The sequence below is a fragment of the Vespa crabro genome, chromosome 14 (genome assembly GCF_910589235.1).
Source record: "Vespa crabro chromosome 14, iyVesCrab1.2, whole genome shotgun sequence".
In the NCBI taxonomy this organism is placed as follows: domain Eukaryota; kingdom Metazoa; phylum Arthropoda; class Insecta; order Hymenoptera; family Vespidae; genus Vespa; species Vespa crabro.
Genome location: NC_060968.1, coordinates 974950 through 1002290, shown reverse-complemented (window position 1 = coordinate 1002290; position 27341 = coordinate 974950). Strand labels below are relative to the sequence as shown.

General features: G+C 26.6%; 3 protein-coding genes across 17 annotated transcripts; 2 read left to right on the top strand and 1 right to left on the bottom strand.

The window, feature by feature from the left end:
• Positions 1-184: 184 nt before the first annotated feature.
• Positions 185-4256, bottom strand: LOC124428952 (OVARIAN TUMOR DOMAIN-containing deubiquitinating enzyme 7-like). Its single transcript, XM_046973557.1, has 3 exons — positions 4130-4256; positions 1437-1570; positions 185-569 (listed from the first exon to the last, which is right to left on the bottom strand). Exons 1-3 carry the CDS (start codon positions 4221-4223, stop codon positions 264-266), a joined length of 534 nt encoding a protein of 177 aa, XP_046829513.1. The 5' UTR covers positions 4224-4256; the 3' UTR covers positions 185-263.
• LOC124428951 (sodium/potassium-transporting ATPase subunit beta-1-interacting protein) lies at positions 3502-11667 on the top strand. Of its 6 annotated transcripts, none has more exons than XM_046973556.1 (7): positions 3632-4003; positions 5043-5180; positions 5299-5379; positions 5447-5638; positions 5756-5816; positions 6168-6201; positions 9780-9915. In XM_046973556.1, exons 1-7 carry the CDS (start codon positions 3950-3952, stop codon positions 9787-9789), a joined length of 570 nt encoding a protein of 189 aa, XP_046829512.1. In that variant the 5' UTR covers positions 3632-3949; the 3' UTR covers positions 9790-9915. The 6 variants fall into 6 exon arrangements, with proteins under 6 accessions (XP_046829507.1, XP_046829510.1, XP_046829512.1 ...); XM_046973555.1 differs by lacking the exon at positions 6168-6201 and adding an exon at positions 6701-6758 and having other exon boundaries at positions 3636-4003; positions 9780-9917; XM_046973551.1 differs by lacking the exon at positions 6168-6201 and having other exon boundaries at positions 3502-4003; positions 9780-11667.
• Positions 11668-13876: 2209 nt separating this feature from the next.
• Positions 13877-26879, top strand: LOC124428950 (glutaminase kidney isoform, mitochondrial). 10 transcript variants are annotated; one of them, XM_046973541.1, is made up of 12 exons: positions 13877-14196; positions 16786-16880; positions 20277-20312; positions 21049-21148; positions 21254-21396; positions 21928-22301; positions 22498-22778; positions 23106-23282; positions 23363-23523; positions 24123-24248; positions 24348-24488; positions 24625-26879. In XM_046973541.1, exons 1-12 carry the CDS (start codon positions 14137-14139, stop codon positions 24797-24799), a joined length of 1869 nt encoding a protein of 622 aa, XP_046829497.1. In that variant the 5' UTR covers positions 13877-14136; the 3' UTR covers positions 24800-26879. The 10 variants fall into 10 exon arrangements, with proteins under 10 accessions (XP_046829497.1, XP_046829496.1, XP_046829500.1 ...); XM_046973540.1 differs by having other exon boundaries at positions 16780-16880; XM_046973544.1 differs by lacking the exon at positions 20277-20312.
• Positions 26880-27341: the final 462 nt, after the last annotated feature.

Here is a 27341-nt window from a genome sequence, read left to right as displayed (position 1 = left end):
ATTTTCATTTGTAGAAAATATTTTATTGTTTTATTTTATTATTATAAAAATTAATATTTTTGTTTTCTTTACAAAATAAACAATTATAAAAAAATAATTATAGAAAAGTATTGTTATATTATCGAATTATTTGTATACATGATATGACTTGTATTATATATATATAAAGTAAAAGGCTGAACATCGAAAATATTTTATTTCTCCCTTTTCACACATATATATAATAATAAAAAAAGAAAAATTCTCTAAAAAGAAATATATAGTTAATCGTTGAGTAAAACATCATAATGACCACTTTCTGAAAGTCCGGTGAAGAGCAACCTCGCAGTCTCATAATAATAGTCAACATGACTGTGAAAAACACGTTCCAATTCATCTTTGCCTTCGATCTCACGATAGATGGAAAGATTCATATGATGAAGCTTCGTTGCTACCGTACATTCGAGCTCGCTTGCAAATGTCCCAACCATTCTCATATGCTCATAATATTCTTCAGGATTTGATATATTCCACTCGGCCATTACAAAAGCACCATACTCGTGCCAATTATTCTTTATATATTTAGCAACCTACAGTATAATTCATTTAATTAATATCTAATATTTTTCTTTATTTGTCAAAAAATTTTTTCTTTTTCCTTTTTTTCTTTTGTTTCTTTTTAGAGATGCGAATGAATAATTAATTTTTTTTTATGATATTATTTGAATGACACAAAAAATTTTCTTTATATTTAATAAAATAATTCATATGCATTTATAATCTTTTATTATTATTTTCCCTAGAAAAATGATTTATGTTACTTATATCATATAAAAGTAGGAAATATTTTAGAGATGGGCTGTAAAACAATTAAAAAAAGATAACAGTTCATACATGCTTGTATGTACTATTTAATTTTGTTTTCGAGCTTATAGCAAATTTGATTTTCAACAAGCTCTATCTGCTTATTTTTATAAAAAATGATTCGAAATAACTTCCTCGCATTTGAGTAGAAGCCTGCCGACGTTTTATCAATGTTCAATTCTTGCACACTGAAGAGTTTCAACACCGATAATGGCCGTTTTGTACACAATGGATTTCAAATAACTCTACGAGTTAAAAAAAATTGATTAGATTTAATTGTAAGTCCGATGAGCGGACAGCCAAGGTAATAAAATTGATCCAAGGCCTATCCATTTCTTTGGAAATCGATTGTTCAGAAATTATCTAGAATTTCAGTTGAAGTGTACTGACACTACGTCCGTATAATAAAAGAATTATTGCAATAACAATAATTTGTTATAAACATGAAAACAAAATCAAATATGACATATGTTTATGTGAACTTTTTTTTAATTTTTCGATACTTGGAATAAAACTACCTTTGAATATATTTTCTACTTATTCTGAGACATCCTGTATATAAAGAAGAAGCAATTATATTTGTACTAGCTAACCGTGTTACGTAAATATTGATGCTCTTCTTCATTTTGCCAAAGAATATAACTGAGCGCACGGAACATGCAATTTCCATCTCCATAAATTTTATGCACGCGAAACGTGCCCTCTCTGCACCTTAAACGAGCCGTACCTGTAATGAATTCATTTTTTTTCTAATTATATTGTAATTGATATTTTTACATAAAACGTATCAAAAATAAAAAATATATATATCTTAGAAATATTTTTTTATAACTACAATCTTTTTTTTTGTAAAAGTTAACAAGTAATTTGTTTCAGGAAAAAAAACATTTATATAAATGTTTATAAATTAAATATGAGTCAGAATCACACTCCATTAAATAAAATAATTATAATAATTTATTTATATCTCTGACAGTGACGAAGAAAATACGTTGTAACGTTTTATATCAATCATTTTTTATATCACTGTAATGACGCTACTGAAATATAAACATGGTTGATTGATGTAGATTATGTACACGTGGTAATTTTAACAAAGAAGGTAAAATCTTATAAAAAAATTTTTATTTTATAATTATGCGTATATGTATAGACATATATACACAATTATAAAATTAAAATCTTTTATATTTTTAATTTTTTTTATATTTTATCATTATATTTATATATAATATATATATATATATATATATATATTTGTATTATATATATATATATATATATATATATATATTATATATATATATATATACATATAATTTAAATATTTTATATTTTTATATTTATTAAAATATTAAATTATTTATTAAAATAAAAAATTATTAAAATATTTTTTATAAAATTTTACCTCCTTTATTAAAATTAGCACGTTTTCCTTTACGTTTCCTAGAAGTTTGGGTGTAAGCGTTAAAACGTTCTGCGAGCTTTGTCTCGAAATTTCTCTCAGCTTTCCATAAACTATAAGAATTTTCTAAATTAAATTTTAGCGCCTTTGATAATTTTGCAAATCTCCACTGTCCAAATAATGTTTAATTTAGTAACAAGAAAGGCATCCGTTCTCATTCTTCGTGGACAACTGGTGCATGCACTCTTCTATACACATTAAGAGTAAGAAATTGAGTTTTATTCTTGATTGTAATGATCACTACGTATGCAAGATAAAAGAGAAGATTTGTAAAAACGTGTAAATTATGTATATCAACGGTTTTCACACGTTATTGTGATATAAGACCTAAATAAATAAGAATAATAATTTTTGGAAAAAATGAATAATTGAGAATTATTGATACAGACACCACGAGCCTCGCGAAATGTATTAATAATTATGAAAACGACCTAATTAAGCAAATGTGTAAAAATTAAATTCATTAAATTTTTGGTTACATTCATAAAAAATATATATATATATATATATATATATATATATATAACAATTCTATTACCTTTTTTGAATATATGAGAGCACAGAAAGAAATACAAATACGGTATATAAAATTTTCTCAATAGGGTTATCGTTTGAACGCTATTAGCGTCCAGTTTTCAATTTTTCCTTTTGAAGACACTTTTATTTGTTATAATTAATAATGATCTCGTAAATATATCTCGTAAGCTGAGAACGAGATTTTACGATTGACAATCTGTTCGCGTGTCCCTTTTAAGAGCCACATCTCATAGAGCATCTAAATATTCACAAAATGCCATTCGTTCACATATATATATGTAGAGGATAGTAAATTGACATTAGCACTTTGAAATCAGAAATATATCTATTCGATCTCGATCGTCATTCCTATGACAAATTGAACAATATTATTATATTATAGAATATGCGTGCGTATTATTATTTTTTAAAAGTTAGTAGAGAAAAATATATTAATATGAAATGTTCACAATAGACAAGGAGATTTAAATTCTAATTTAATTCGTGGTACTTATGTTTTTTCTTTTTTTCTCTATTTTTGATTATCTCTTTTCTATAAATTTAGAATATGTTTCGATACATATTTATAAACATAATAAATATTTTATTTTAATTCCTATCATATCCTTGTTGTTAAATAAGGTCGTTTTATTAAAATTTGATCGCAAGATTTGAATTCTTGTTTTAAGTCACAATATTAATACGTCACACGGATCGAGTTGCGCAGAAGATTACTACGCAGGAAGGAACTCGTTCGGTGCTAGTTGATTGGTCGTTCGTACGAGAGGAATAATAAAGTCGGTTGCCTGGACGACGGGATGAAGCGATGCGTGTCATTGCGCGCCGAGGCAGCCAGTCGTTCGCGAGAAAGAAAAGAGTGAGGAGTATATTATTTCGGAAGTTAACATGGCGTCGTATCGAAACGTGCCACCACTGTGTACAACGAAGCATTAAAATTGCGGTACGATATGCGGTCTACGTCTGGTGTAAGAAAATCATTGCCATTTATTGAGTGAATTCCCAAAATTGTGACGGTTTTTTCGAAAAAAGGAAAACGAGGAAAACAAAAAAAAAAAGAAAGAAAAAAGAAGAAGAAAAAGTACAACGATCGTTTGGTCAAATGACATGGGAATTTGCAGTAGGAGACACTTTCTATTGACGATATGCATTCTGCAACTTGTAAGTATATATTCAGTGTTAGCTATATAAACGGAAATGCACAACGGACATCTCAGGTGCATTACAGTAGTCTCTCGATCATCACGTACACACATACGTATATATACTAATAACGTACTTACGTACTTATGTACCTATATGCACGTAACGTACACACATATACACACACATCACATATATGAGAAAGGATACATGCAACACGTTTTTCTAACTGAGTCATGCGTTTTTTTTACGGATTACGAATCTTAAAAATATAGATATTCTTGTTTTTATCTCATCTTTCTTTCATCGAAATGACCGATCGCTATCTTCATCATACACAGACCGTGCTCTTTTTTTTTTCTCTCTTATTTCGTTTTACTCGAGAATAGTATACATTTTTCTTTTCTAGTAATCGACGCTACGATAGAGTTGGTACTACCGACTTTGTAGATTAGTCATTTTATCATTTTATCGACCTCAGTTTCTTGGTTTATCTTTTTATGTTGTTCTATTATGATAAGTTGCTTTGCACACGCGAAAGTATTATTATTATGTATATATATATATATACATATATATATATATATATATATATATATATAGATGGAACTAGGCTACTCTTTCTTTTTTTTTTTAGATGAAGCTTTCACTTGCAGCATCGAAGTTCTTGATGATGGATCAATTTAACGATTTATTTTTATTGCAATAATTTGATATCGTATTTTTTATAACGTTATTCTAAGATTTTAGAAGAAATTGATATGTAGATACATTTATATTTAGAATTGATACGTAATCTTTAGAACAAGAAAAAAAAAATAATCTTTAAATATCTTTAACGTTTTATCTCTTTAACTTAACACGCATATATAAGTGTTACAAGTTCTAACAGAGAATGACCAATCAACAAAGTATTTGGAACACAAGACAATTGGCACAGATTAAGAATAAAAGGAAATGAATAGAATCTAAGCAATTGGCATATTATCATAAGATACTTTAATTTGTTATTACTACTCCTTTTGTATTTGATCATAAAGTTTTTGTTTATTTACAGATTACCACTGTAGAGCGTCAAGTTTTCGACTTTCTGGGGTTTATGTGGGCCCCGATACTGGTCAATTTTTTTAATATAATATTTGTTATTCTTGGATTTTTTGGGAGCTTTCAATACAGACCTAAATATATCATATCGGTTCGTAGACATTATTTAATTATTTAATAATATTATTTAAAGGAATGCAATCACAAATTAATAGGACAGATAATTTGCTCTAATCAACGAATATTTATTCTTTTTTTTTTTATTTCAGTATTGTATATGGAACACACTTTGGTTAGGGTGGAACATATTTATGATATGTTTTTATCTCAGTATAGGAGTACTGGATAAAGTAAGTAAGTTAAAGTTAGATAATTGGATTCATAGATTTTGATTATAACAAATATTTGTTTTTTCAGAATAGTGATATTTTAAATCTTGGTACCGGTAGTTTTTCCTGGTGGCATGTAAATGGACCTGGTTGTAAAGCTGTATATGATGTTACTGAACCAGAATTATTCAGGCCAGCACGTCCCAGTAATGTGACGGATTGTGTACTGGATTATGAAGTAGTAGAAATCCTACATGCATCTACACAATGTCTTTTAGGGGTATGTGTATGTTATATATAGCTTTATTTACACGTGTCTTTGATACTATTTATAAAGTATGATGTATAACAAATGATATCATTTTCGTATTTAGTAATTTATATTCGAATGTTTCAGTTAATGGCAATTATAGGAGGGATTTGTCTAAGTAAGGTCTTTTTAGAAGAAGATGATAGCTGTAAGTATTAATTTATGTAAAAAGAATTTGTTTATATTTATTTACTAGTTTATAATCTATTTTTTTATACTTCACACTACATAAAAATAAAGAAATAGAATAGGTAATACATAGGAATATATTTTTATGATGATATTATCATGCATTTAAATTTCTAATACAGTTTAATAGGATTCAGGTGTAAAATTCAAATTGTTAAATAATGGTAGCTTTAAAATCTGTATACTCATCCTTATGGAATATAAATTGTATCATAATTAAAAGCTGCAGTAAACTATTTCTGCTAGTTATTAATAATTTAAGCTTATCAGATCATTTATTATTGCTTGAAAAAAAGGTTATTAATTACAGTTGATTTCATTGGTGGATTTGATCCCCCATTCTGGTAAGTGCTTTGCCTCATACACAATTTGCACGCATTTATTCATTTGCTCGTTTCGGCACGATTGACTATGTTGTAAAATACAAGATTTTTGAAACGTAGTTTTGTTATATATTTCTTTGATTTTCAATATACATTTTTTAGTTGGAATGTACAAGAGTAGTAAGAAATAACTTTCTGCAGCTTACAAAATTGTAATATTTATTTGATGTATTAAATTGCCATATTCGAAAAAATTTTATCAGTAATTTCAGCATGGAAAAAAATTCTTGTTGTCTTGTTATTGAAAATATTAGGTAGTCACTATTATTCAATAAAAATACATCAGTGGGACAGACTTATTTTAATTTTGAAAAGATTGAATAAATAAAAATTTCGACATTTTTACCATTTCATCACAGTTGTATCACTTATATCTTTTAAGTTTTAAAGGTAAAAACTTCGCCCGTATCTATCCAGCAAATTTACTCTAACATTATCGATTCTAAATGATATATTTCAGTTGACTTTGTTGGCGGTGATGACTTTGGGTTGGCAGGCCACACACAGTTGCATCCTATGTATGTTAGTTATTCGGCACTTCCACCACCTTCTCATCCATATAAAAATTCCAATCAAGATTATCCTGCAGGCACAACTAGCTCACACCAATCTGGTTATCGAGATACAACTTTTCCAAAAAGAAATGACAAATCATTTAATAGTACTAGTAATAGTAAAAATAGTAACAGAGATGATACTATCATAAGTAATAGAAGTAATTTATCCAATAACGATATGAAAAACGTGGAATATTCGACCGATTATTCGAATCCTTTAGATCATCTTCAAAGACCTATTTCACCATATGATGAATATGATTCTTTGGATAGTGCGGCAAGATTAAAATATCAAAAGAATAAATTGTATTATCCACATTCTTCAAAGTATGTTTCTGTTACAACTACTAAATGTAAAACTCAATCAAGTCATGGAAAACCAACCAGGACACCTAGCAAACCTAGAATTTTTACAGATCATATCCGTGAACAGCCTTTAAGATCATTTTACTCTGATCCAAAATTGGCCATTGATCGTCATCAAAGTATGAATAATCATGACAGACCAAATAAATCTAAAAGAGAAAGTAGACCTCTATCGTTATGTGCAAGTAATTTTTAGAGTAAAAAAATATTAGAATATATTGTTTAAGGAATAATTATTGAAAAAAGAAACTTATCTTTTTTTTATATACATGTATACATATATATATATATAATATATATATATATATATACACACGTAAAAATATGAAAATATAAAACAGAGATGGAAAGAAATTTCTTCGATTATAAATGAAATTTCAGAAAGATTTTATAAGAAATACCTTTTGCAAGAGAAACTTGTTTTGATTTAAAATTTTGTTTTGCTTTATACTGCCACTTTTTTGGGATATGAAAATGTAACATAAAATTCCTATACTTGCCAAATACATGAAACGATTAGTGTAGCTAGTTAAAGTGCCACTTCCTTTCATAATAACTTCCATTTCCCTGAAATTATCTCGTTTTGTGGTTTATAGCTTCACCATAATGATTTATAGTTAATATTTTTCATGTTTTACGTAAAGATGGACTGATCTAATATCTATGAATATAAGTTGTGTTAATTGTTGATTTTAACTTTAATTAAATTAATCGTTAGCTGCGTTTAATTTATACACATACATACATACTAACTTCACAGTTGTTCAGGGCTTTTTAAATATGTATACGACATTTACTTTATTATTATTATTATTATTTCTCATCGATAAATTTATGATACGTACACTGTGATAGATAGATGATTAGCCATTATATGGCTCTATGAAGTATGCGTTGGTACAAAAAAATAATCAGATTTCAAACGTTAAACTAATAATTGGAGCACAATTTTTGTATAACTTTGCACATGTGCAGAAAAATACCTGATATTAGAATTTAGGATGAGAATTTTGTTTAATTTGTTTTTCTAACGAATTTTTTTCTGCAGTATGTGCAAAATAATGATGAAGTCGTCCCGTTGTACTTTTTTATCATTATTACTATATTATAATAATAATAATGAATATTTTTTTTTACTATTATACCTACAATTAATAAGATATAGGTTTCTCAAACATCACTTTTCTCAAGCAATATGTCTATTTGTTTTTTATTATATTTTGGACTGCATTTTATTAGCTTATTACTTATAGCATTGAACGTTTGGTTACTATGTGGTGCTATGGAAAACTATAAATATTTAAGTATGTTTAGTAGTGCATGGTAGTTGGTCTCATCATGATTTCATCTTCGAACGTTTTGAAAATAATTAATTTCTATATATTCTTATAAAATTTCTTAATTCAAGTATATAAAAATTATAACGATGCATATAAAAAAAATATATGAAATTTGAATGATGAATATACTTTTGACTCGGTTCTGCATGATATTTTTCTTTTATTTTTTATTTTTTGTTTCTTTTTTATTTTATTTTTACTCATACATTATCATACGAACTCATTCCTTTGATAGATGAAAATTATATTAAATATGACGAAAGAAGTAAAAAAGTTAATTAGAATTTATTATAATAAATAATGAATAGAAAAGATTTACGAAAATCGGACTATAATCATTGCTGTATATGTAATGTTTTCAGATCAATATGTATATATATATATATATATATATATATATATATATATATATATATATATATATTGAATTGGATTCTTTATCGTCCTGCGTAGAAAAGTACAAGTTTTCTTGTCACTTTATTTTGCAAAAAAGAAAAATAAATAACGCATAATTTTTTAAGAACGTAGGAATTAGTTTTGTATTATTATTTTGACTGTATTGCATTGATCCTTTTGATGCAGTTTATTAGTGACAATAAATGTGCAATGTTACTATTGCTTGCTTTTTTATTTATTAACCCCTTCATTTTTCTTCTTTTTCCTTTTTCTAACATCTTCCTTCTCTCTACGGTTGGTTGGTTGATTGGTTTATGGGAAATCTTATAGAATTTTGTGTGGCTGTGTAGCTTTTTGGGTAATCACTTTTCAGAAATAATCTTGGGTACATTATTACAAGTAATATATTTTTATTTTTGCAAGGGAAAATTATTCTTAAAAAATATGTGACATCAATAATTCTTAATCAATTAACAATGGGTGTGTTGGAATGTATTTTACAATACATATGAGAGTGATTATGAAAGTAGTCTAAGTTGTTTTTCAATATAATATATAATATGATATAATATTATATAATAAAATTAATTTAAAAATTCAATTTTTCTAGGTCATTTTTATAATTACTAACATGTATGAATAACATACGTGAATTGCCAAGAAAGAAATACCGTAAAAAAAAACTTGTAATATCGATTAATTTGCAAATATATTATCATGATAGAGATTTATATTTGTTTATAACAAAATCGATTTTGTCAATAATTAATATCGATAATATCGATAGATTAATATGATAGACTCAAATACATCTTTCTTTTTCTATTTATCTCTAAGTCACTCTATGTTATTTCTTTTGTCTTTTTGTTTTCTCCAACAGTACAAATTAAGAAGAAGAAGAAGAAGAAAAAGCAGCCTCGGCCGTTGTATAGCATCGAGTATTCTCAACCAGAGCCTCCTGTACATGACGATAGTGTATCACCTAAGCCAATGACACCTCGAAGAGTCAAGAGACGTTCTGTGATATCACGAGATGGTACACGTCGATCCAGTCGAAGAAGTTCAGTCAGACAATCACGTCGAAAGAATCCAGTTAATCGGATAATGGACCATCAGGAGAGTCTTTATGCTAATACAGCACCAAGTAATTTAACCAATCAAAACGTAAACTCTTTGTCTCAAGGAACATTGAATTATGATAGGATTTCAATAAGTTGGGACAGAGATAGAAATTCTAATTGGCAGCCAGAAGCTGTGAACATGGCTGTCTCTTCGCCAACGCTTTGGACTGGACAGGATAGTAACAATTATTCGAACACAAGTAATTATTCCAATCAGAATCTCCCTATCTGGGATGGAAGTAGCTCAACACGAAATCTCACTGACAATTGGCAAGAAAATGATCTGAATACTATGCATTGGCAAGGTCAGAGCAATCCAACTTTTCAACAAACTAGTACTCAAAGCTTGAATGGCGAAGATCTTGAAGATTTGTATAGCAATCGGCCTGCTAGTGCTAGATCAAGTTATAGCAATTATCATGGTGTCAGGGCTACACCTCAGGTACCTAGCAGAACCGATATTGTTAGGCAAAGTCAAAGACAATTTGTTCTTAGTGGACCACCAGCGTATCAGGATACAGTGATATGATATTTTAATAATGTTCTAATAGAAGCCTAGCATCCATTTTTTTGTTCCTCATTGAAAATGAGAAGGCTAGTTTTTTTATCATTTTGATGATTTTTAAAGCTTTACTTTGATACGGACTGACACAAGAGGAATAGACTTTGTACAGATTTTATTTAAGACTTTTAAGCAAACTCTTTATTGTGCGTTGCTGTTGAATCAGGCTCTTTTTTTCTTTTTAGCAATTTATGTTTTTGAGAAGTTAGGATAATAACTTGCGAATTTGAAAATATTATAAATTGGCTTATGGCAGATTTGTATCATTTTACACAAAAATACTTATTTAAATGTATGAACTTTATACTCTTATCTATTTTGGAAACAAAAGAAAAGATTTCTAAATTTTTATTTAATAGAACAATTTTTTATTTTTTGATATTCGCAAATTGTAATCCTAACTTCAAACAATTTATATATTATACAGAGTAATCTATATAAACCCTGTTTTTATAGGTTTACTCAATATATATACATATATATTTACCGACATCATGCCTTGAATCTCAGGTTTTAGAAACGTTGAAAATTTTACACCACTAGGGGTATATGCATATTAGTACAATATACTATCAACGTATATTATTTTTATCAGCGAATTTAACGACACCGCCATTATTGTAATTTAGAAAATATTTCTCTAAACATTCTCGTTATTATTTCTATTCTTGAGAATGGCTATAATCTTATTCGTTGTGAATGAAAGTTAACAATTTTTATTATATATATATACTATGCATTAAATCAAAACATTGCACCTCTTGTCATCTGTAAATAAAAAAAAAAAGAAAGAAGAGGAAATAATCTCTCACAAAAGTAATCAAAGAAGACAATCATTTGATTATTCTCTTTCAATATGCAATATTTTCATTGAAATTTTAAAGGAAAATAAAATAAATAAGGAAAAGAGAAAAAAGAACAAAAACTCACAAATACATATCCAAAAACGTGACATGCACGTTTTAATTATAAATATAGTCTTCCAATTGACAAATTTAATTATTAAAACTAGGCGATTATCTATATAGATATTATAATAATAATAATAATAATGATAATGATAATAATAATAATAATAAACATAAGGATAATAAACAAAAGAAAAATTATCACGAGTAGCGTGCAATAAAAAAAAGTAATTCAGTCTTTGACTGAATATTTTTACAAATGTCAATCAAAAATATTAAAAATATGTTTGTTTTATATGAAAATACAAATGCATACATACATTTATAATATACATATGCACGTAACGATATTAATAATTATGCACTCGGTAATGTTATGCAACTGTAATACAATATATGTAGCAAGTTGTAGTAGAGAACGTAGAGATATAAACACCAAAGTATTAAATATCGGTATATATATGTAAGTTATATGCTTATTTAAGATATCTACATTTAATTATTTCAAAATTTAATTGTTCAAATCTTTTGTTCTTTTTTGTTCTTTTTTCTTGGGAGATGGGGGTAAACAATTTCCTAGTAAACTAGGAATATTTTGTTCCTAAAATTACATTTATTTATCCATCATTATTGATTTTTAAATCGTTTAAGAACATAATTAAGTGTACTTTGATATTGTTTTTAATTAGAGCTGTCTAATGATTAAAAAATCAAAATAATTAAGTACTACTGAAGTACACAAAGCTCAAATAAAAAAAGAGAAAAAATTAAGACGTTTTATTAGAGAAAAAAAATATTGCAAAACTTAAACGTAATTCACATACTCAAGGCATATAAATAAATTAAATTAAAATAATAATAAGAAACGAAATCTGATGAAATGTTATGAAATTATAACCTCACTTCTTAAAAAAAAAAAAGTGACCCTAACTAACCGAAATAATCTCGACAGCTCTAATTACGCTCAATTATGATAAATGATCTGCAATAAGACGAAGTATTGAAACCCCATAATTTTAGAAAATATCTTTCGTTGATAAGGCATATGTATCTACGTAGTTATATGTTCGACACGTGAACATACATACATACACGTTCCTACGTGTTTATATAGTTGACCTTAATAATTATGAAACTGACCTAAGTCATATTTTATTATTATTTTTGTTTGTTAATTATTTCATTTACATTATTAACGTAGATATTAATGTAATGCCAAATAATTGACAAATCACATTTTTTTACTTTTTTTTACGACTTTTAATTCAGGTCATTTTCATAATTGTTGATACAGTTGGGGGTGATAAGAGAGAGAAAAAAAATTTGTTAAAAAGTATTATTATCTTTCTTTTTTCGAAAGAACAATTATAAGTACCTTATTGATAACCTTAAGCGTTATTTTTAACTGAAAAAATGCCGTCTGTAATAGATATAATGTCTTTTTAACTTATATCGTATTAAAAAAAAAAAAAAGTAATCAAGGTTAGGAAGTCGCAAGTGTTTTTATAACTCGTATTTTTACGAAGATCTTCATTGTTCATCAATAAATAGCGATGAAATTTATCAAATCCTCGCTCTCTTAATGTACAATGTATCATTATTATTAAATAATAATAATCGAAAGACAATAAATGATAAGTGTTCAACAATGGGATTACTAATTTGTAAAATTTAAATAATATCATTTCGGTGTGCTTGACATTTCTAACCTTAAGCAAATTTATCAAAGAAAAGAGGAGAAAAAAAGGAAGGAACAACTTCGAGTTAAAAAAAAAAAAAATTAATAATACATTATAAAAAATTACATTTCAACAAAAATATATGAGAGTAATTTAATTATGATAATTTTGCAATTATTATTTCGATAAATTTTTTGTTAAAAAAAAAGAAAGAAAGAAAAATATGAAACGAATTGATCGAATCTGAAAAGAAGCCTAACGAAAATAAAAAAGAAACTACAAATTGATTGTAGAAAAAGAAAAAAGATCCTTCATTACGTTTATTTGATCGTAGAAAAACACAATTTGTCTCTATAATTTCACTTCAAACACTCTCCTACATAGTATACTCTTTAATTCCGTCTTTTATGGATTTAATGTACATACATACTTATATATATGTATGTAAATCATGCGTAATTTACGGAATAAATCATCGTGTCAGAGAAACTCGACTCTTGAAAGGAAAGCGCAATAAACTTCGATCGATCGAATAATTTTTAGCATCACGGCCGGGATACTTCGCAAGAAACGAATTGGCACGATCGTTCACGAAGGGGATGAGAAGAAGTGGGGATGAGAGACTAGAGTAAATCATTGCGCATGTCACAAAAGTCTACGTCGCCGCGTCCCTTCGAACCGCAGAACCCCCTCTCTACCCTCTTCGCTCTTGTTACGACAGTTTTCATTCGACCGAACGAACGTTAAGGGACGTCGTTCGTCTCTTTGTGCGGCGCCTTTAAAGGCCGTGCATCTATTAAATTGAATCACAAAAAAAGAAAAAAAAAAAGTGAGAAAAACGAAACGAGAGATAATACAGAAAAGGATTATTTAACGCAACAGTGTTTTACGTTAAAAAGAGTATAACGAGGTTAGGATATCAAGATTAGAGTTTAGCGGATCGTTAAGTCGTCTAATCACTAATAGAATGCTCAAAATCGTGAAAGCCGGCTGTACCGGCTTTAAGAGACTTCATACAAGCAGCAAGGTGAACAAATGATCATTTTTTCCCTTTTCTTTTCTCTTTTCCCTTTTTCTTTTTTGTCCTTTTTAAAATTTTTCAAATATTCATTTTAATTCAATTACATACCCCAAAGTGAGCATTTTTTTTGTCCTCTTTTCTCTCGTTTAAATCATTATCATTGTGAAATATGTATTTCTTTTATTTTTCGCGATAATCAATTTTCATTCAAATTTTATTGATTGTATTATATACATTCTTTATTATTCTGATGAAATACGAACAATTTGCTTCGTATCGAAAAATCACTCGATGTATAGATGTAGAGTGTATTTTTGCATTAACCATTGTTAGGGTGAACAATTTTTTTTTCTTTCTTTTCTTCTTTTTTGATCTTTTACATTTTCCGCAACTTTTCATCTGACCTACTTTCTTTAAAAATTTTTTTTCTTTTCATCGGAAAAGTATTATGGAAATCGTTCTATTTTTAATTGATGCGTAGTGATGTTCTTTTGTAAATGAAAAGTTAGTGTTTCATTGTTACTATTGTTGCATTTTTATTATTCCATTAATTCCTTTTTATACTATTTTACAGTCCAAAGATCATATCTTAAATATTTGTCTCTAATGTAATATTAATATTAGTAATTATAAAAATGGTCTTAATGAAAAATTTATAGCATTAGAAAAAATATATACAGGGTGTATACGAAGTGTATTAGTCAGTCATTATAGATATAAATTTAAAATAAAAGGAGATTTAATTGTAGCAATGAACATATAAAACGAATTTTTATATGTCATGCCATGCGTGCGTGCGCATGTGTGCGCGTGTATATGTAATATATATATATATATATATATATATATATATATATATATATATATATATATATATATGAATTTCAATGAGAATAATCCGTAACACTTTATGTGAACCACCCTTAAGTGTTTCGTAACATTTACGAAATTGTCGTAACATTTTATGTGGACCATACGTTTTACAATTCGTTTGATAATTAATCTAATAATTAATTATTGTCCAAATATTATTTATCGACAAAAGTCAATATTTTATTTTCACGATATATTAATATACTATTATATTAAGTGATATACTAATTCGATATGATAATAACAATATCTGAAACGATTTTAAGAAATATGATTTATTTATTTAAAAACAAAAAAAATTTTACTTTTTACTAGAGTTTGTTACGTTACGAATGCCCACGTGGGCAACGGCAATGGCCTCTTTTGAGTGACAAAAATATCTTTGCAACTTCTCACGAATGACGATTGATTAAATGTTATAGATAACGACCGTGAAAAGATCCATGATTCGTTTAATGAGTTTCTAAACTTTTCTTATAATCTTTCAATTTGATTAAGTCGTTTTAACGATTCATTTTAATTACTATTAATTAAATGGAGAATTAGAATTCTTTTTTGATTTTTTTATTAAATCAATATTACTATACTAAGTCATATATGAAAAGAGAATAACTAGTAGCATTTTATGTGATTATCATCCTGTAGAAATGCACAAATGCAATTATACAAAACATATATGTATATATATGTAATATATATGTAATATATATATGTAAATTATTTTTGTCTGTTATAACAGAAAAATGAAATCTCAAAAAGTTTATTTGAAATGAACATTATTTTCTTTTGAATTTGTATTGAATTCTTTGTCTTTTTAATTATCATTCTTAATTATTTTTTTTTTTCTTGTAAATACATAGATACACATGTGTATAAAAAAAATCACGTGCTTGCGTGCGTTCAGTCGCTATCTGATTTGTAGGGCACGTGGCAGGTTTCTGTTTAGAGTATTAGAAGGAGAGTATTAGAAGGGGCAGGGGGTTGATTCATCAAAGGATCAATACGAAGTTGTATTGTGCAAGAGAAAGCAATCACTTTTTCGAAAAAGGATTCTTTTTCGTAAAATCATTTTTTCGAAAATATTTTATAACGATTCAATCATATCTCTTTTATTTAAATCTTTAAGATTATTTTAATTTTTCTTTTTTTTTAAGAATATTTTTTCTTGCTATTATTTATAATATTAAAAATTAATAAAAAAAAATTAATTTAATAATATAACATTTTGTAAATGATCATAATACAAATCGGATTGTGTATTTAATTGGATTTGTTAATTTTTCTCAATCTAATTTTAAAACGATTGACGACAACGATTTAAAACTTAAATAGAATCTAATTTTTTGTTCGATAAATTGTAAATATTTTCGAATTACACTCGTTAAGTTTGTTTGAAATTTAACTCGATACTATGTCCACAAATTTATAGTGTATGAACTGCTTAAGGGTGGACATAAACTGATATACTTATAGGGTGACCCATTTTGAAATAAGTTAGTGGAATTTTTTTTATAATTTGGAAGATTGAAAAAAGTATAATACTATACGATGTATATAGTATTCTATTTATTTTATATTCTTTATATTTGTATTTTTATTAAAAGCAAGTTTATCCGTTGATTACGATTTATTACAAATGACAACAATTAAAATTTTTCTAACGATTTATTTGTTATTTTTTTAAATTTGAAAAATTCATTTGTATTTTTATGTTAGAAACAGCTGCAACCTTTGCCTACATCGAAGAAGTTGAGATCGTTGAGATACATGGACGTTACTTTTGGAAATGGTTTAGAATTAGAACGAGCTCAGACACGGTAAAAAAAATTATAACAATATTTAATATACTGTTTGATTATAAATTAAGTTTAATATCTCGTTTGTTAGGAGTAATAAAAAAAAAGGATATATATATATATATATATGTATTAACAAAAGTTTCGTGATTTCGTGTTAATAATTGTAATAGTACGAAATAAAATACCCGACTTTCGGTTAAACCGGAAATTTAATGATTTTTAATTCTTTTTTACTTATTTTTTTTTTTTTGAAAACCTATATTTTTTTAATTAATTAGATATTTTAATCAATTATCTTTAAATAAATTATTAATCTAGTATAGGGATAAAGTTAATAATTAACGAGATATTAACACGTGTATAATTATATGATTAATTAATATCTAAACAACTTAAGAGGCCATAAAAAAATGAAAAACATACAAAATAATCTTCAATCAATAAGTTTAGTTACTTCTTTACTAAGCCTTAATTAAAAATCAAAGCTATAGACTTTAATTTATAATAAAAGTAATAGCTTACTTAATTCAATAAATTATTCGAAATGTCCACTGTTTTCTTGTTTGCACATTCGACGTCCTGTTGTCATATTTCTTAATAACTTCTGTAACATTTCAGATATTAGTTAATTAATGATGTTTATAATTTTTGGTTCTAGTTTTTCTAAATTTTAATCTCATTGAGATTAATTCTGTTTCTGTTTATATAATATATTTCATATGTTAATATTTAGTTAATTATTAACTTTAGGTTTATATTTGTTTAATAATTTTTGTCAAATTAAAAAGATAATCGATTAAAATATCTAAATATATTAATAATACTAAAACGATACAGGATGTTCCATAAAAAAAAATTAAAAATTATTAAACTTCCGGTTTAATCGAAAATTTGGTGTTTTAATTTGTACTGTTAAAATATTTGATAAAAGAGATGACGAAACATTTTTTAATATATTTTTTTATTTCTATTGTCTCTAACAAAGGAAACATTCAACTAATCCTTAATTTATAATCAACCTATATAATAGAATATTTATTTAAATAACTTATTAATTATTTCGTTCAAAATTTTGAGAGATATTACTAAAGAACAGAAAAAGAAAAAGAAGATAAATTATCATAATATTATTTAATTACATTTACATAATATTATCTCTATCGATCGAAGAATAAAAGCAATCGATTGATCGATTAGTTCTAACCGATCTGTTATTGATCTGAATCAATATAGAACAATTTATCGATTACAACTATGAACCTCGAACGTCATAACTTTTTATTAAAATAAATTCTATAAGTAGTTTCTATGAGGATTATTTCAAAATAGTCACTATATTGAAGTGAAGTGAGTATATTGGAACGAACGTTCTTAGATTTTACTTTGATAAGAAAAAGAGTACAATATAACAAAATAAAAAATATGAACGATTATGAATATGGCGGTTATTACATCGATGATTTAATTGCGTTTAACGAAATAACTTTTGCAAGAAATTATTCGATTTATGGGTAAGAAGAATGATTCTTATGATTTATTATCAGTTTAATATTGTATAGAAAATATCTTGACAAATGTTTGTTAATTAGTTATTAAAATTTTTTTCGAATTGAATTGGCCATTTTTTTAGAGATTATTGATCAATATTTGAAATGATATCGCTATAATATTAAAGTCTATTAGATAATTTGTCCAAATTATTATCGTTAAATTTCTTTAATATGTAATATTAATAATTGTTTATTTTTTAAAAATATTTAGAAAAATTTCAGGATTCGGGAAATATTTCAGACATAATAAATGAAAAATAATATTTCCCTTGAAAATTAGAATGAGAATTAAAACTTTTCATAATGATGTGATTGCTTAAGAAACATGCGTGTGATATTCGTGCAAATAAAATAAATAAACAAATAAATAAATAAAAAGAAAAAAAAATAAACACAAGATTTTTTCTAAACAAACAAAAAAGTAGTATTTCCATCAAAAATTAGAACGAGAATTAAAATTTTTCATAATGGCACTATTGCATAAGAAACATATGTGTGATGTTCATGCAAATAAAATAAATAAATAAAGAAAGGAAAAAAAGAAAAATAAAACGAGAGATTTTTCTTAAAGGAAAATAAAAAGGATTTACAAAAACGAAGTATCGTCGATTTGAATTACTCTGAACGTTCCGAGAATTTGATGTTAACTGACAAGACAGATGTTCACCCACATGTACGTCACACAACAATCGTAGTTCTAATCACGCTAATCGCTAAATTTATTTATCACTAGATCCGCGGGTGGTACACTGAATCCGTAATTGACATTCGTGACGCTCTATGTATGTTTTTCAAATTCGTGTCCCTCATCGGATATAAACTCGATAGTTCAAACGTCATTTTGACAGAAACTCCAGTTGCTTTTCAAAGTTAACGTCGATTAACGTTGCTTAGAATTTCTATTTACTTTTCTTTTTCCTATTTTTACTATTTCCAAGTATCGAAGAGTTCATTTTTCGATCAGTGTTGGTATCGATCGTACGGAATATGTTTTGTACGTGTCGTTTTGAATAATAATTCAGATATAATAATAAAAATAAATAAATAAATAAATAAATAATAATAATAATAATAATAATAATAATAATAATAATAATAATAATAATAATAATAATAATAATTAAATTAAAATAAAACGAGCAATATCGTTTTAGTGTAAATTAATATCACGTTTATGTTATTAATAATGAATCTTGCATTAATTTTATTATTTGTATTTTTTAATTGTGATCGATTAGATTATATTAGAAAGATTGTTATATCATAATAATTTATTATTTTTTTTGTAATTTTATGATAATATAATAATCTCATATCAATTTTCATTACTTGTGATTGAGTGAAAAATCAATTAGATTAATCGTTGTTTCTTTCTTTCATTTATATCACAAGAATTTTTTATATTTATTTTATTAATCGTGATCGAGAAAGACATATTAGAAAAATTAATTGGATTTATCATGATTCATTTTATTTTATTATAAAATGTACTCAGACTGATTTCTCATTATTAATATTGTTAATATTGTATTAATTCCGATTGAAAACAAATATTAGAAAAATTAGAATTAGTTTCTTTTATTTTTCTTTTTTCTTTTTGTTATTTTGCAAAGAAAAAGTGCGAAATATTTAATCATGCCGTATATCGACGTAAATGATCGAAATTTGAAGGTAAAATATATTGATTCATACATGGATTATTCGATAAGATCAAAGATCGCTTGTTCGATATGGTTAGAGAAGAAAAATGAAAAATCGTCGATGGTGTTAGCACGATTTCTTAGGTAAAACTAATTCAATCGAATATTTCGTATATATGTATACTAATCAAATTTTTCTCCCATTTCTTCTTCTCTCTTTTCAGCGAATACAGCTTCATTCATGACAGTCATTACATGTAGTGAGTACCATGAGTACAATGCATGTCGTCTTCGCTGCTTTCACTTATTTATTTTTTTATTTATTTATTTATTTATTATTATTATTTTTTAATACTAATTTTATCTTCTAATTAAACGTGCTTCTTCTATTTCTTTTTCTTTTTTTAACACGGGATATATTTTTATTATTTGCATTGATTAGTAAAAAAAGAAAAAGAAAGTACGAAGTTGATGTTCATGTAACATTTTTTTATTTGTAAATGTGATTGTAAATATTATTTTATAGTATTGATTATAAAATTTTCTTTTTTTTTTTCATGAAGAATTTATATGTGTATTTGGTGTGCTTTAATAAATCTCATTTGTTTTTGTATTGAAATGTCAAATCATGACTCGACACAAATATTTTCAATAATAATCAAATACCGTGTGGTATATTTACGACCACTCTGTGTATATCATGTTTGGAGAATCGAGTTATGATTGTATTTATTACGAAAAGTAAATGATTGATTGATAATATTCATTCTCAAAATGATTGATTGTTAAAATTATTTATCAGATTTTAGTAGTTCATTCTAGTTTATAGTATTTAATTTTAATTTTGTATTATATAATGCCTTGTTTTATAGAAAGCAAATTAATATTATAGAAATGATAATATTTATACTTTTTATGTAGTTATATTGGTTTAATTTGTAATAATAACAATTTGATCGAGTTGATTAAATAAAAATATTAAAAATATTTTTACAGCACGAAAGATCAAGATCATGCATCAAATGCTGAAGATGTACTCTTTGATATGTTCAAAAACGAGGAAACTGGTCTTCTCTCGGTTGGCAAGTTTCTCGCTGTAAGTTTAACAAATTGAATAATCTTAAATTAACCAGTTATTTATTTTTAACATTTTAACATTTTAACATTTCGATTAAATTGTATTTCATTTGTTAATTTCTAGGCTTTGAGGGCGACCGGTTTAAGAAAAAATGATCCTCGACTTCAAGAATTTTCGGACAATTTGAAGAAGGAACATTCGAAAAGTGGAGGACATGAAGGTGTGTCATACGAGACGCAGAGATTAGACAGGGAACAATTTAGAAGGTACAATAATCTGCCAAATTTTTGGACCGATTAATAGTTAATGTCAGAATTTTTAATTGCTGCTATTTATCAAATCAATATTTTTAAATATTTAACCAGTATTTTATATAAATCGTCAGTATTTATAATAAAATATCAATACGTAATATAAATAACTCTAACTCAATTTTAACGTAACCATGATTAATTATTTATACTGATAATTTATTTTACAAAATACATATCATTAATTAGTACTAATTATAATAAATTAATAAAACTACTGATCAAATAAATAAAAATGATTTTTAATACAGATTTCGCCAAAAGTTTTTAATACTAATAATTTTTTCAGGCAAATAATTTTTTAACTTCGTTATTTAATAATTCTGTTTTAAACAATAATCGATGCTTTTAAAAAAAATCTTTTACAAAAATCATTGAGAATCATTATTTTGACATGAATTTATGAATGAAGCTCAAAATAGAGCATCGATATGTTCTCCATTAATTTTTAATAATTATCTATTATTATTTTGTTTGTTATTTCAGAATCGTAAATCCGAACATAGTGTTAATATCACGAGCATTCAGGCATCAGTTCATTATTCCAGATTGGCAAGGTTTCACAAAACACATAGAAGATTTTTATTGGAAATGTAAATCGAATACAGAGGGCAAGGTTGCTTCGTACATTCCACAGTTAGCAAGAATGAGCCCGGATTATTGGGGAGTCTCAGTTTGTACGATAGATGGTCAAAGGTTCAGTATCGGAGATACCTCAATTCCGTTTACGTTACAAAGTTGCAGTAAACCATTGACATACGCGATAGCTTTGGATAGGCTAGGACAAGAAGTCGTTCATCAGTATGTTGGTCAAGAACCATCGGGAAGGAATTTCAACGAGCTCGTTTTGGATTACAACAGTAAGGATTTTTCACGGTTCGAGTAAAATTTTTATTTTATAATGTTAAACATCTCTTTTATTTATATATCGATCTATACTCGAATCGAAAAAATTTCTAATTATTTATATTACAAATTGTACGTCATTCGATCGATTAATAATAACAATAGTCAAATGAGGACATAAAGAAAAAAAAAATTCATTTGTTAATACAGAAAAACCGCATAATCCGATGATCAATGCCGGTGCTATATTAGTTTGCTCGCTCTTGAAGTCTCTCATAAAACCCGAAATGACATTGGCGGAGAAATTCGATTTTACTATGAATTATTTCAAGAGATTGGCAGGAGACGAAAATTTTGGTTTCAACAATGCAGTTTTCTTGTCGGAACGTGAAGCCGCCGATAGAAATTATGCTCTCGGCTTTTATATGAGAGAACACAAGTGTTACCCAGATAAAACGAATCTCCGTGAGATCATGGACTTTTACTTTCAAGTGTGTATCATAATATATATAATATTAATATAGTAGAATTATTATAATTATTAAAAACAAACAATTTTTAATAGAATGAGATGACGATTTCTTTTTTGAATAATTATTAAAAAATTTTTTTTACAAGAAGAATATTTTTTTTTTCTTCATTCATATTTGCCAGCATATTTTTCTTTCGTTTATTGATTATATTTGAAAATAGTCGTTTTATATCATTTATTAGAGATACCATAATATAATATTAAGAACGTTATATTTATTATTGAACATATCCATTTGCGTTTAACGTTTAAAAATAAAACCTTTTTTCCTCGTTGTTGTTGGTAGTGCTGTTCAATGGAAGCAAATTGCGAAACTATGGCCGTAATGGCGGCGACATTAGCGAACGGTGGTATATGTCCTATTACTGAAGAGAAGGTCCTTAAACCGGATAGCGTTCGAGATGTACTTAGTCTGATGCATAGTTGTGGAATGTATGATTACAGTGGTCAATTTGCATTCAAGGTTAGATACTATTTTATTATTATTATTATTTCCTTTTCATCGTCATTATGATTACTTTTCTATTATTATATTATATGTAGGTTGGAATACCAGCAAAATCTGGAGTATCTGGAAGTCTCCTTGTAGTTATACCAAATGTGATGGGTATCTGTACGTGGTCGCCACCTTTAGATCTTCTTGGCAATTCTTGCCGAGGCGTACAATTTTGCGAGGAACTCGTGACCGAGTTTAATTTTCATAGGTACGTACGATCGTCTAATTTAGTTATTTCATCGAATATCTATGATATTTATTAACATTTTAACATTTGTCATTTCATTCATTTGTTAATAAACTTTTTGATCGATCTTTTTTCCTACTTATCATTCATAAATAAATTTTTTAAGATGCTTCGATGCAACATAAAGTTTATAAACACATTACTAACAATCCTATCAACACCTTTTTTCCTTTTTCATAGGCTCTATGTACATTTGAAATGAAAATTGAAAAGAAAAAAAAGAAAAGAAAAAGAAACGGGCTCATATATAATATTATTATTAAAGATATTGATAGAGTAATCACAGCTGATAATAACACGTGCCTTCTTTGTTTTTTTTTTCTTGGTCTTCCTCTCTGTTTCACGACCCCGCCGTACACTAACCCGCATGCGTACACCCGCCAAAATGCAAAATCAAAATAATACCAAACGAAATGACAAACAAAAACGATGAATGAACGACGCCGGCACACGATCGGCAACACGACCGACCGAATGAAAACTCAACGACCTTCCGTTGAGATTCGTTCTTCGCACTCCTCCTTCTCACTCGATTAGTGTAGTAGCTACTATGATCATAGGTACGATAATCTGAAGCACGCGACCAACAAGAAAGATCCGAGAAGGCACAAGTACGAAACGAAGGGTCTATCCATAGTCAATCTTCTCTTCAGTGCTGCCAGTGGTGATGTTCCTGCAATGAGAAGGTATTTCATAAATTTTATCCATCTCATTCTCATTATTATTATTATTATTATTATTATCATTAATATTATATTAATTTTATTTCTATTAAATATTGTTAGACATCGATTAAGTGGTATGGACATGACATTGTCCGATTATGACGGAAGGACAGCTTTACATTTGGCCGCTAGCGAAGGTCATTTGGATTGCGTTGAATTCCTGATCGAACAATGCAACGTACCTCATGATCCTAAAGACAGGTAAGAGTTAATTAGTTAAATTTAATATTAATAATAAATTTAAGATTTACTAATTGTGCAAATTTTTATAATTTTTTTATAACCTTTTTTCATTGATAATACACAAATTATGTTCACAAAAAATTTTTTTATATAGATGGGGTAAACGACCAATAGACGAGGCGAAAAATTTCGGTCACATGCAGGTCGTAGAATATTTAAACAATTATGCGCTTGTGCACAAAACTGAACGCGAGCACGTGGAAAATAAAGAGAACGAAGTGAATGAGGAAAAGTCTTCTGAAAAGATCGGCCAGTCACCATTACCATAAAAAGGATTTCATCAATTTAGAAATTCAAGGATATCAACGCCATAAAAATCGAAAGAGTCAGAATTAAAGGGAAACATTAATTACATATCGATGATAATCATAACTGACGTTGATGATCTTTGTTCGTATTTCATTATTCTAAAATGTTTTTATTTGCATAAATAATTATTTCAAACGAAAGTTCAAAATGTATTAATTTCGATGAGTTACGAACATATTCGATATATCATCGATTAGTTCATTGTTCAGTTCTAAATGATTATTAATCAATTATTTTTATTCATTAATTTTCTCTCGAATCAATTACTTAAAAAAAAAAAAAAAAAAAAGAAAAAAAAACGCCTAAAGATAGGCAACAGAGTATACTTTGTCGATAATATTATTGCTTTCAAATTAGGAATTTAATTCTTTTTTTTTATATTCAAGATGATAGATAAAAAAGTAATATATGTATGTGAATATAAATATGTAATAGAGAAGCTTATTCTGTCGATGAACATAATTCAAAATGTAGAGGATATATATTTACCATGCTATTTACATTATCGACCTAGTATGAAGGATTGCCTATTTCCAGGCGTAATTCAAATAGATCAATGAATTTATAAGTTAATATTAGTATTTCCTTTTTTTCAAATTTTTATTCAATTTGATTAAATTCTAAAGACTTAACTGGTTTCAAATTATTTAAATTAAATCTGAAATTAGAGTTCGATAGAAATTTAAAAGATTTTTCTAACAAACTAAACAGTACTTTTTCGTCTACCTCTATTATCATTATCAGTATAACAATACGAATCTCTTTTATTTCATTATTAAATCAATTTCAATGAGTTTCATTGATTTATTATCACTTACTCAGTATTCAATCACGTACTGTCAGTATTTGTTCGTTTTCTCTTTTTGTTTTTTTATTTATTCGTTGATTTATAGATTTAATTTCTCAGAAGCGTCCTTTTCTACGCCTCTATATATTATTTACGATATAAGAAATCGAAGAAGAGAGATAAGATAGGTGTGATGTCAATTTTCTCGTGATTACACGAATACCTCTAGTACAGAGTAGATTTATTATTAATATTATTATAGTTATGCTAGATATATATAAATATTCGAAATCTCTCTCTCATTCTAATTGCGAATATTACCTTTCATCGGATTGTATATGTGTATAAACAAATAAATATTTTGTTGAAGAAGAACAAAAATGACAATAATAAGGACTATACGGGCATACGATCGAAAGTTTTTTGATGATCTATATTTCTGATATTAGGTCAATTATTTTACGTGCTGGCAATTAATGTTTTTGAGATAATATTAAAAATGATTCCTATCGTAGCTATCGTAGCTTCAACTCTTCGTATATTCTTTTTTTCGTGTTCTTAATAATATTTTTAAGATAGATATTATTTGTATATTTACATAATTATATGTGTTTATCGATTCATCTTCCGTTAGATCTAATAACGTTTAATGGAAATACGACGATTGGAGAATTCTCTTTTTTTTTTATAAAGCGATTAGAAATAATAATTTAATAAAAAATACAAATTATTTATAAATGCAATTGAAATATCTTTAGTAATAATTAGTAACAAAAGAAAAAAGAAGAAAATTAATTTATTTGATTAAAAAAAAAGAAGAGAAAGAAGTAACATAAACAATTATTGTCTTTAATCTAACGGTATAATGAATTCTTAGGAAATATTCATTTATGTAATATGAAATATTTTCATATTTTGTGATGATATATATATGTATGTATCTATATGTATATTATATGGACATTAATTTCAGTATTAGTAAACTCAAAGTTAAGTTCTCTTCTTATACTTTAATACTCAATATCTCGCTTTATAAATGCAACTTTCTTCATAATTTTAGCGATTCGAAAGAGTCGATCATTTCGCTGTTATATTATACTTCTTAGAGAAGTTCATTGTATCGATGCAAAAAAAAAGAAAGAAAGAAAGAAAAAATGGATGATTGATATGATCGATCCTATTCCCGATCATTATTCGATCATAGATCCACTTATGTATTTGCCGAGTTTACGAAATAAATATTATCTATGAGATCCTATCTTTCTTATCCTGTTAAAATAAATCGAACGATATTTTTTTTTTTTTTATAAAGTATACAAGTGTTTTATTGTAGTTCGTTCTCGACGTCCAATGATTGATTTTTACTTTTCTTCGATATTTTATTTAATATTTTTCGGTATTTATATTAGTATTTTTAAAGAATTCTTTTTTCAGAAGAGTAGTAAAATAAATTGAAAAACTAATAATTCTATGTTATTCTTTGGTATTTTTATTTATGCAAAAAAAAAATATTTCCGTTCTATTTGATTACATGTAGTTAATCTCTGTAGGAAAATCTCTGCTCCATAAGGAGCATCCTAACTTCCTGTTACGAAATTATTCAAATTCTAATATTGACTTGGAAAATAATGTTGTAGCTAAGTGGCATCGGCTCAAATTTTTTAATTCGTGAAAAACAAAAAATTTAGACCATGAAAAAAGAAGTGTCAAGTTTT

What these genes read in the sequence shown, in the direction of transcription:
- LOC124428951 (XM_046973551.1), top strand. Translation starts at nt 3,950, where the DNA reads ATGGGAATTTGCAGTAGGAGACACTTTCTATTGACGATATGCATTCTG. An exon ending in CTACACAATGTCTTTTAGGG is followed by an intron (nt 5,639 to 5,755) that starts GTATGTGTATGT and finishes CGAATGTTTCAG; the next exon opens with TTAATGGCAATTATAGGAGG. An exon ending in TTTAGAAGAAGATGATAGCT is followed by an intron (nt 5,817 to 9,779) that starts GTAAGTATTAAT and finishes TTTCTCCAACAG; the next exon opens with TACAAATTAAGAAGAAGAAG.
- LOC124428952 (XM_046973557.1), bottom strand. Translation starts at nt 4,223, where the DNA reads ATGACTCAGTTAGAAAAACGTGTTGCATGTATCCTTTCTCATATATGT. An exon ending in ACGTGCATATAGGTACATAA is followed by an intron (nt 1,571 to 4,129) that starts GTACGTAAGTAC and finishes AATTCATTACAG; the next exon opens with GTACGGCTCGTTTAAGGTGC. An exon ending in ATCAATATTTACGTAACACG is followed by an intron (nt 570 to 1,436) that starts GTTAGCTAGTAC and finishes ATTATACTGTAG; the next exon opens with GTTGCTAAATATATAAAGAA.
- LOC124428950 (XM_046973540.1), top strand. Translation starts at nt 14,137, where the DNA reads ATGCTCAAAATCGTGAAAGCCGGCTGTACCGGCTTTAAGAGACTTCAT. An exon ending in CGGTTGGCAAGTTTCTCGCT is followed by an intron (nt 21,149 to 21,253) that starts GTAAGTTTAACA and finishes GTTAATTTCTAG; the next exon opens with GCTTTGAGGGCGACCGGTTT. An exon ending in TCATGGACTTTTACTTTCAA is followed by an intron (nt 22,779 to 23,105) that starts GTGTGTATCATA and finishes TGTTGTTGGTAG; the next exon opens with TGCTGTTCAATGGAAGCAAA.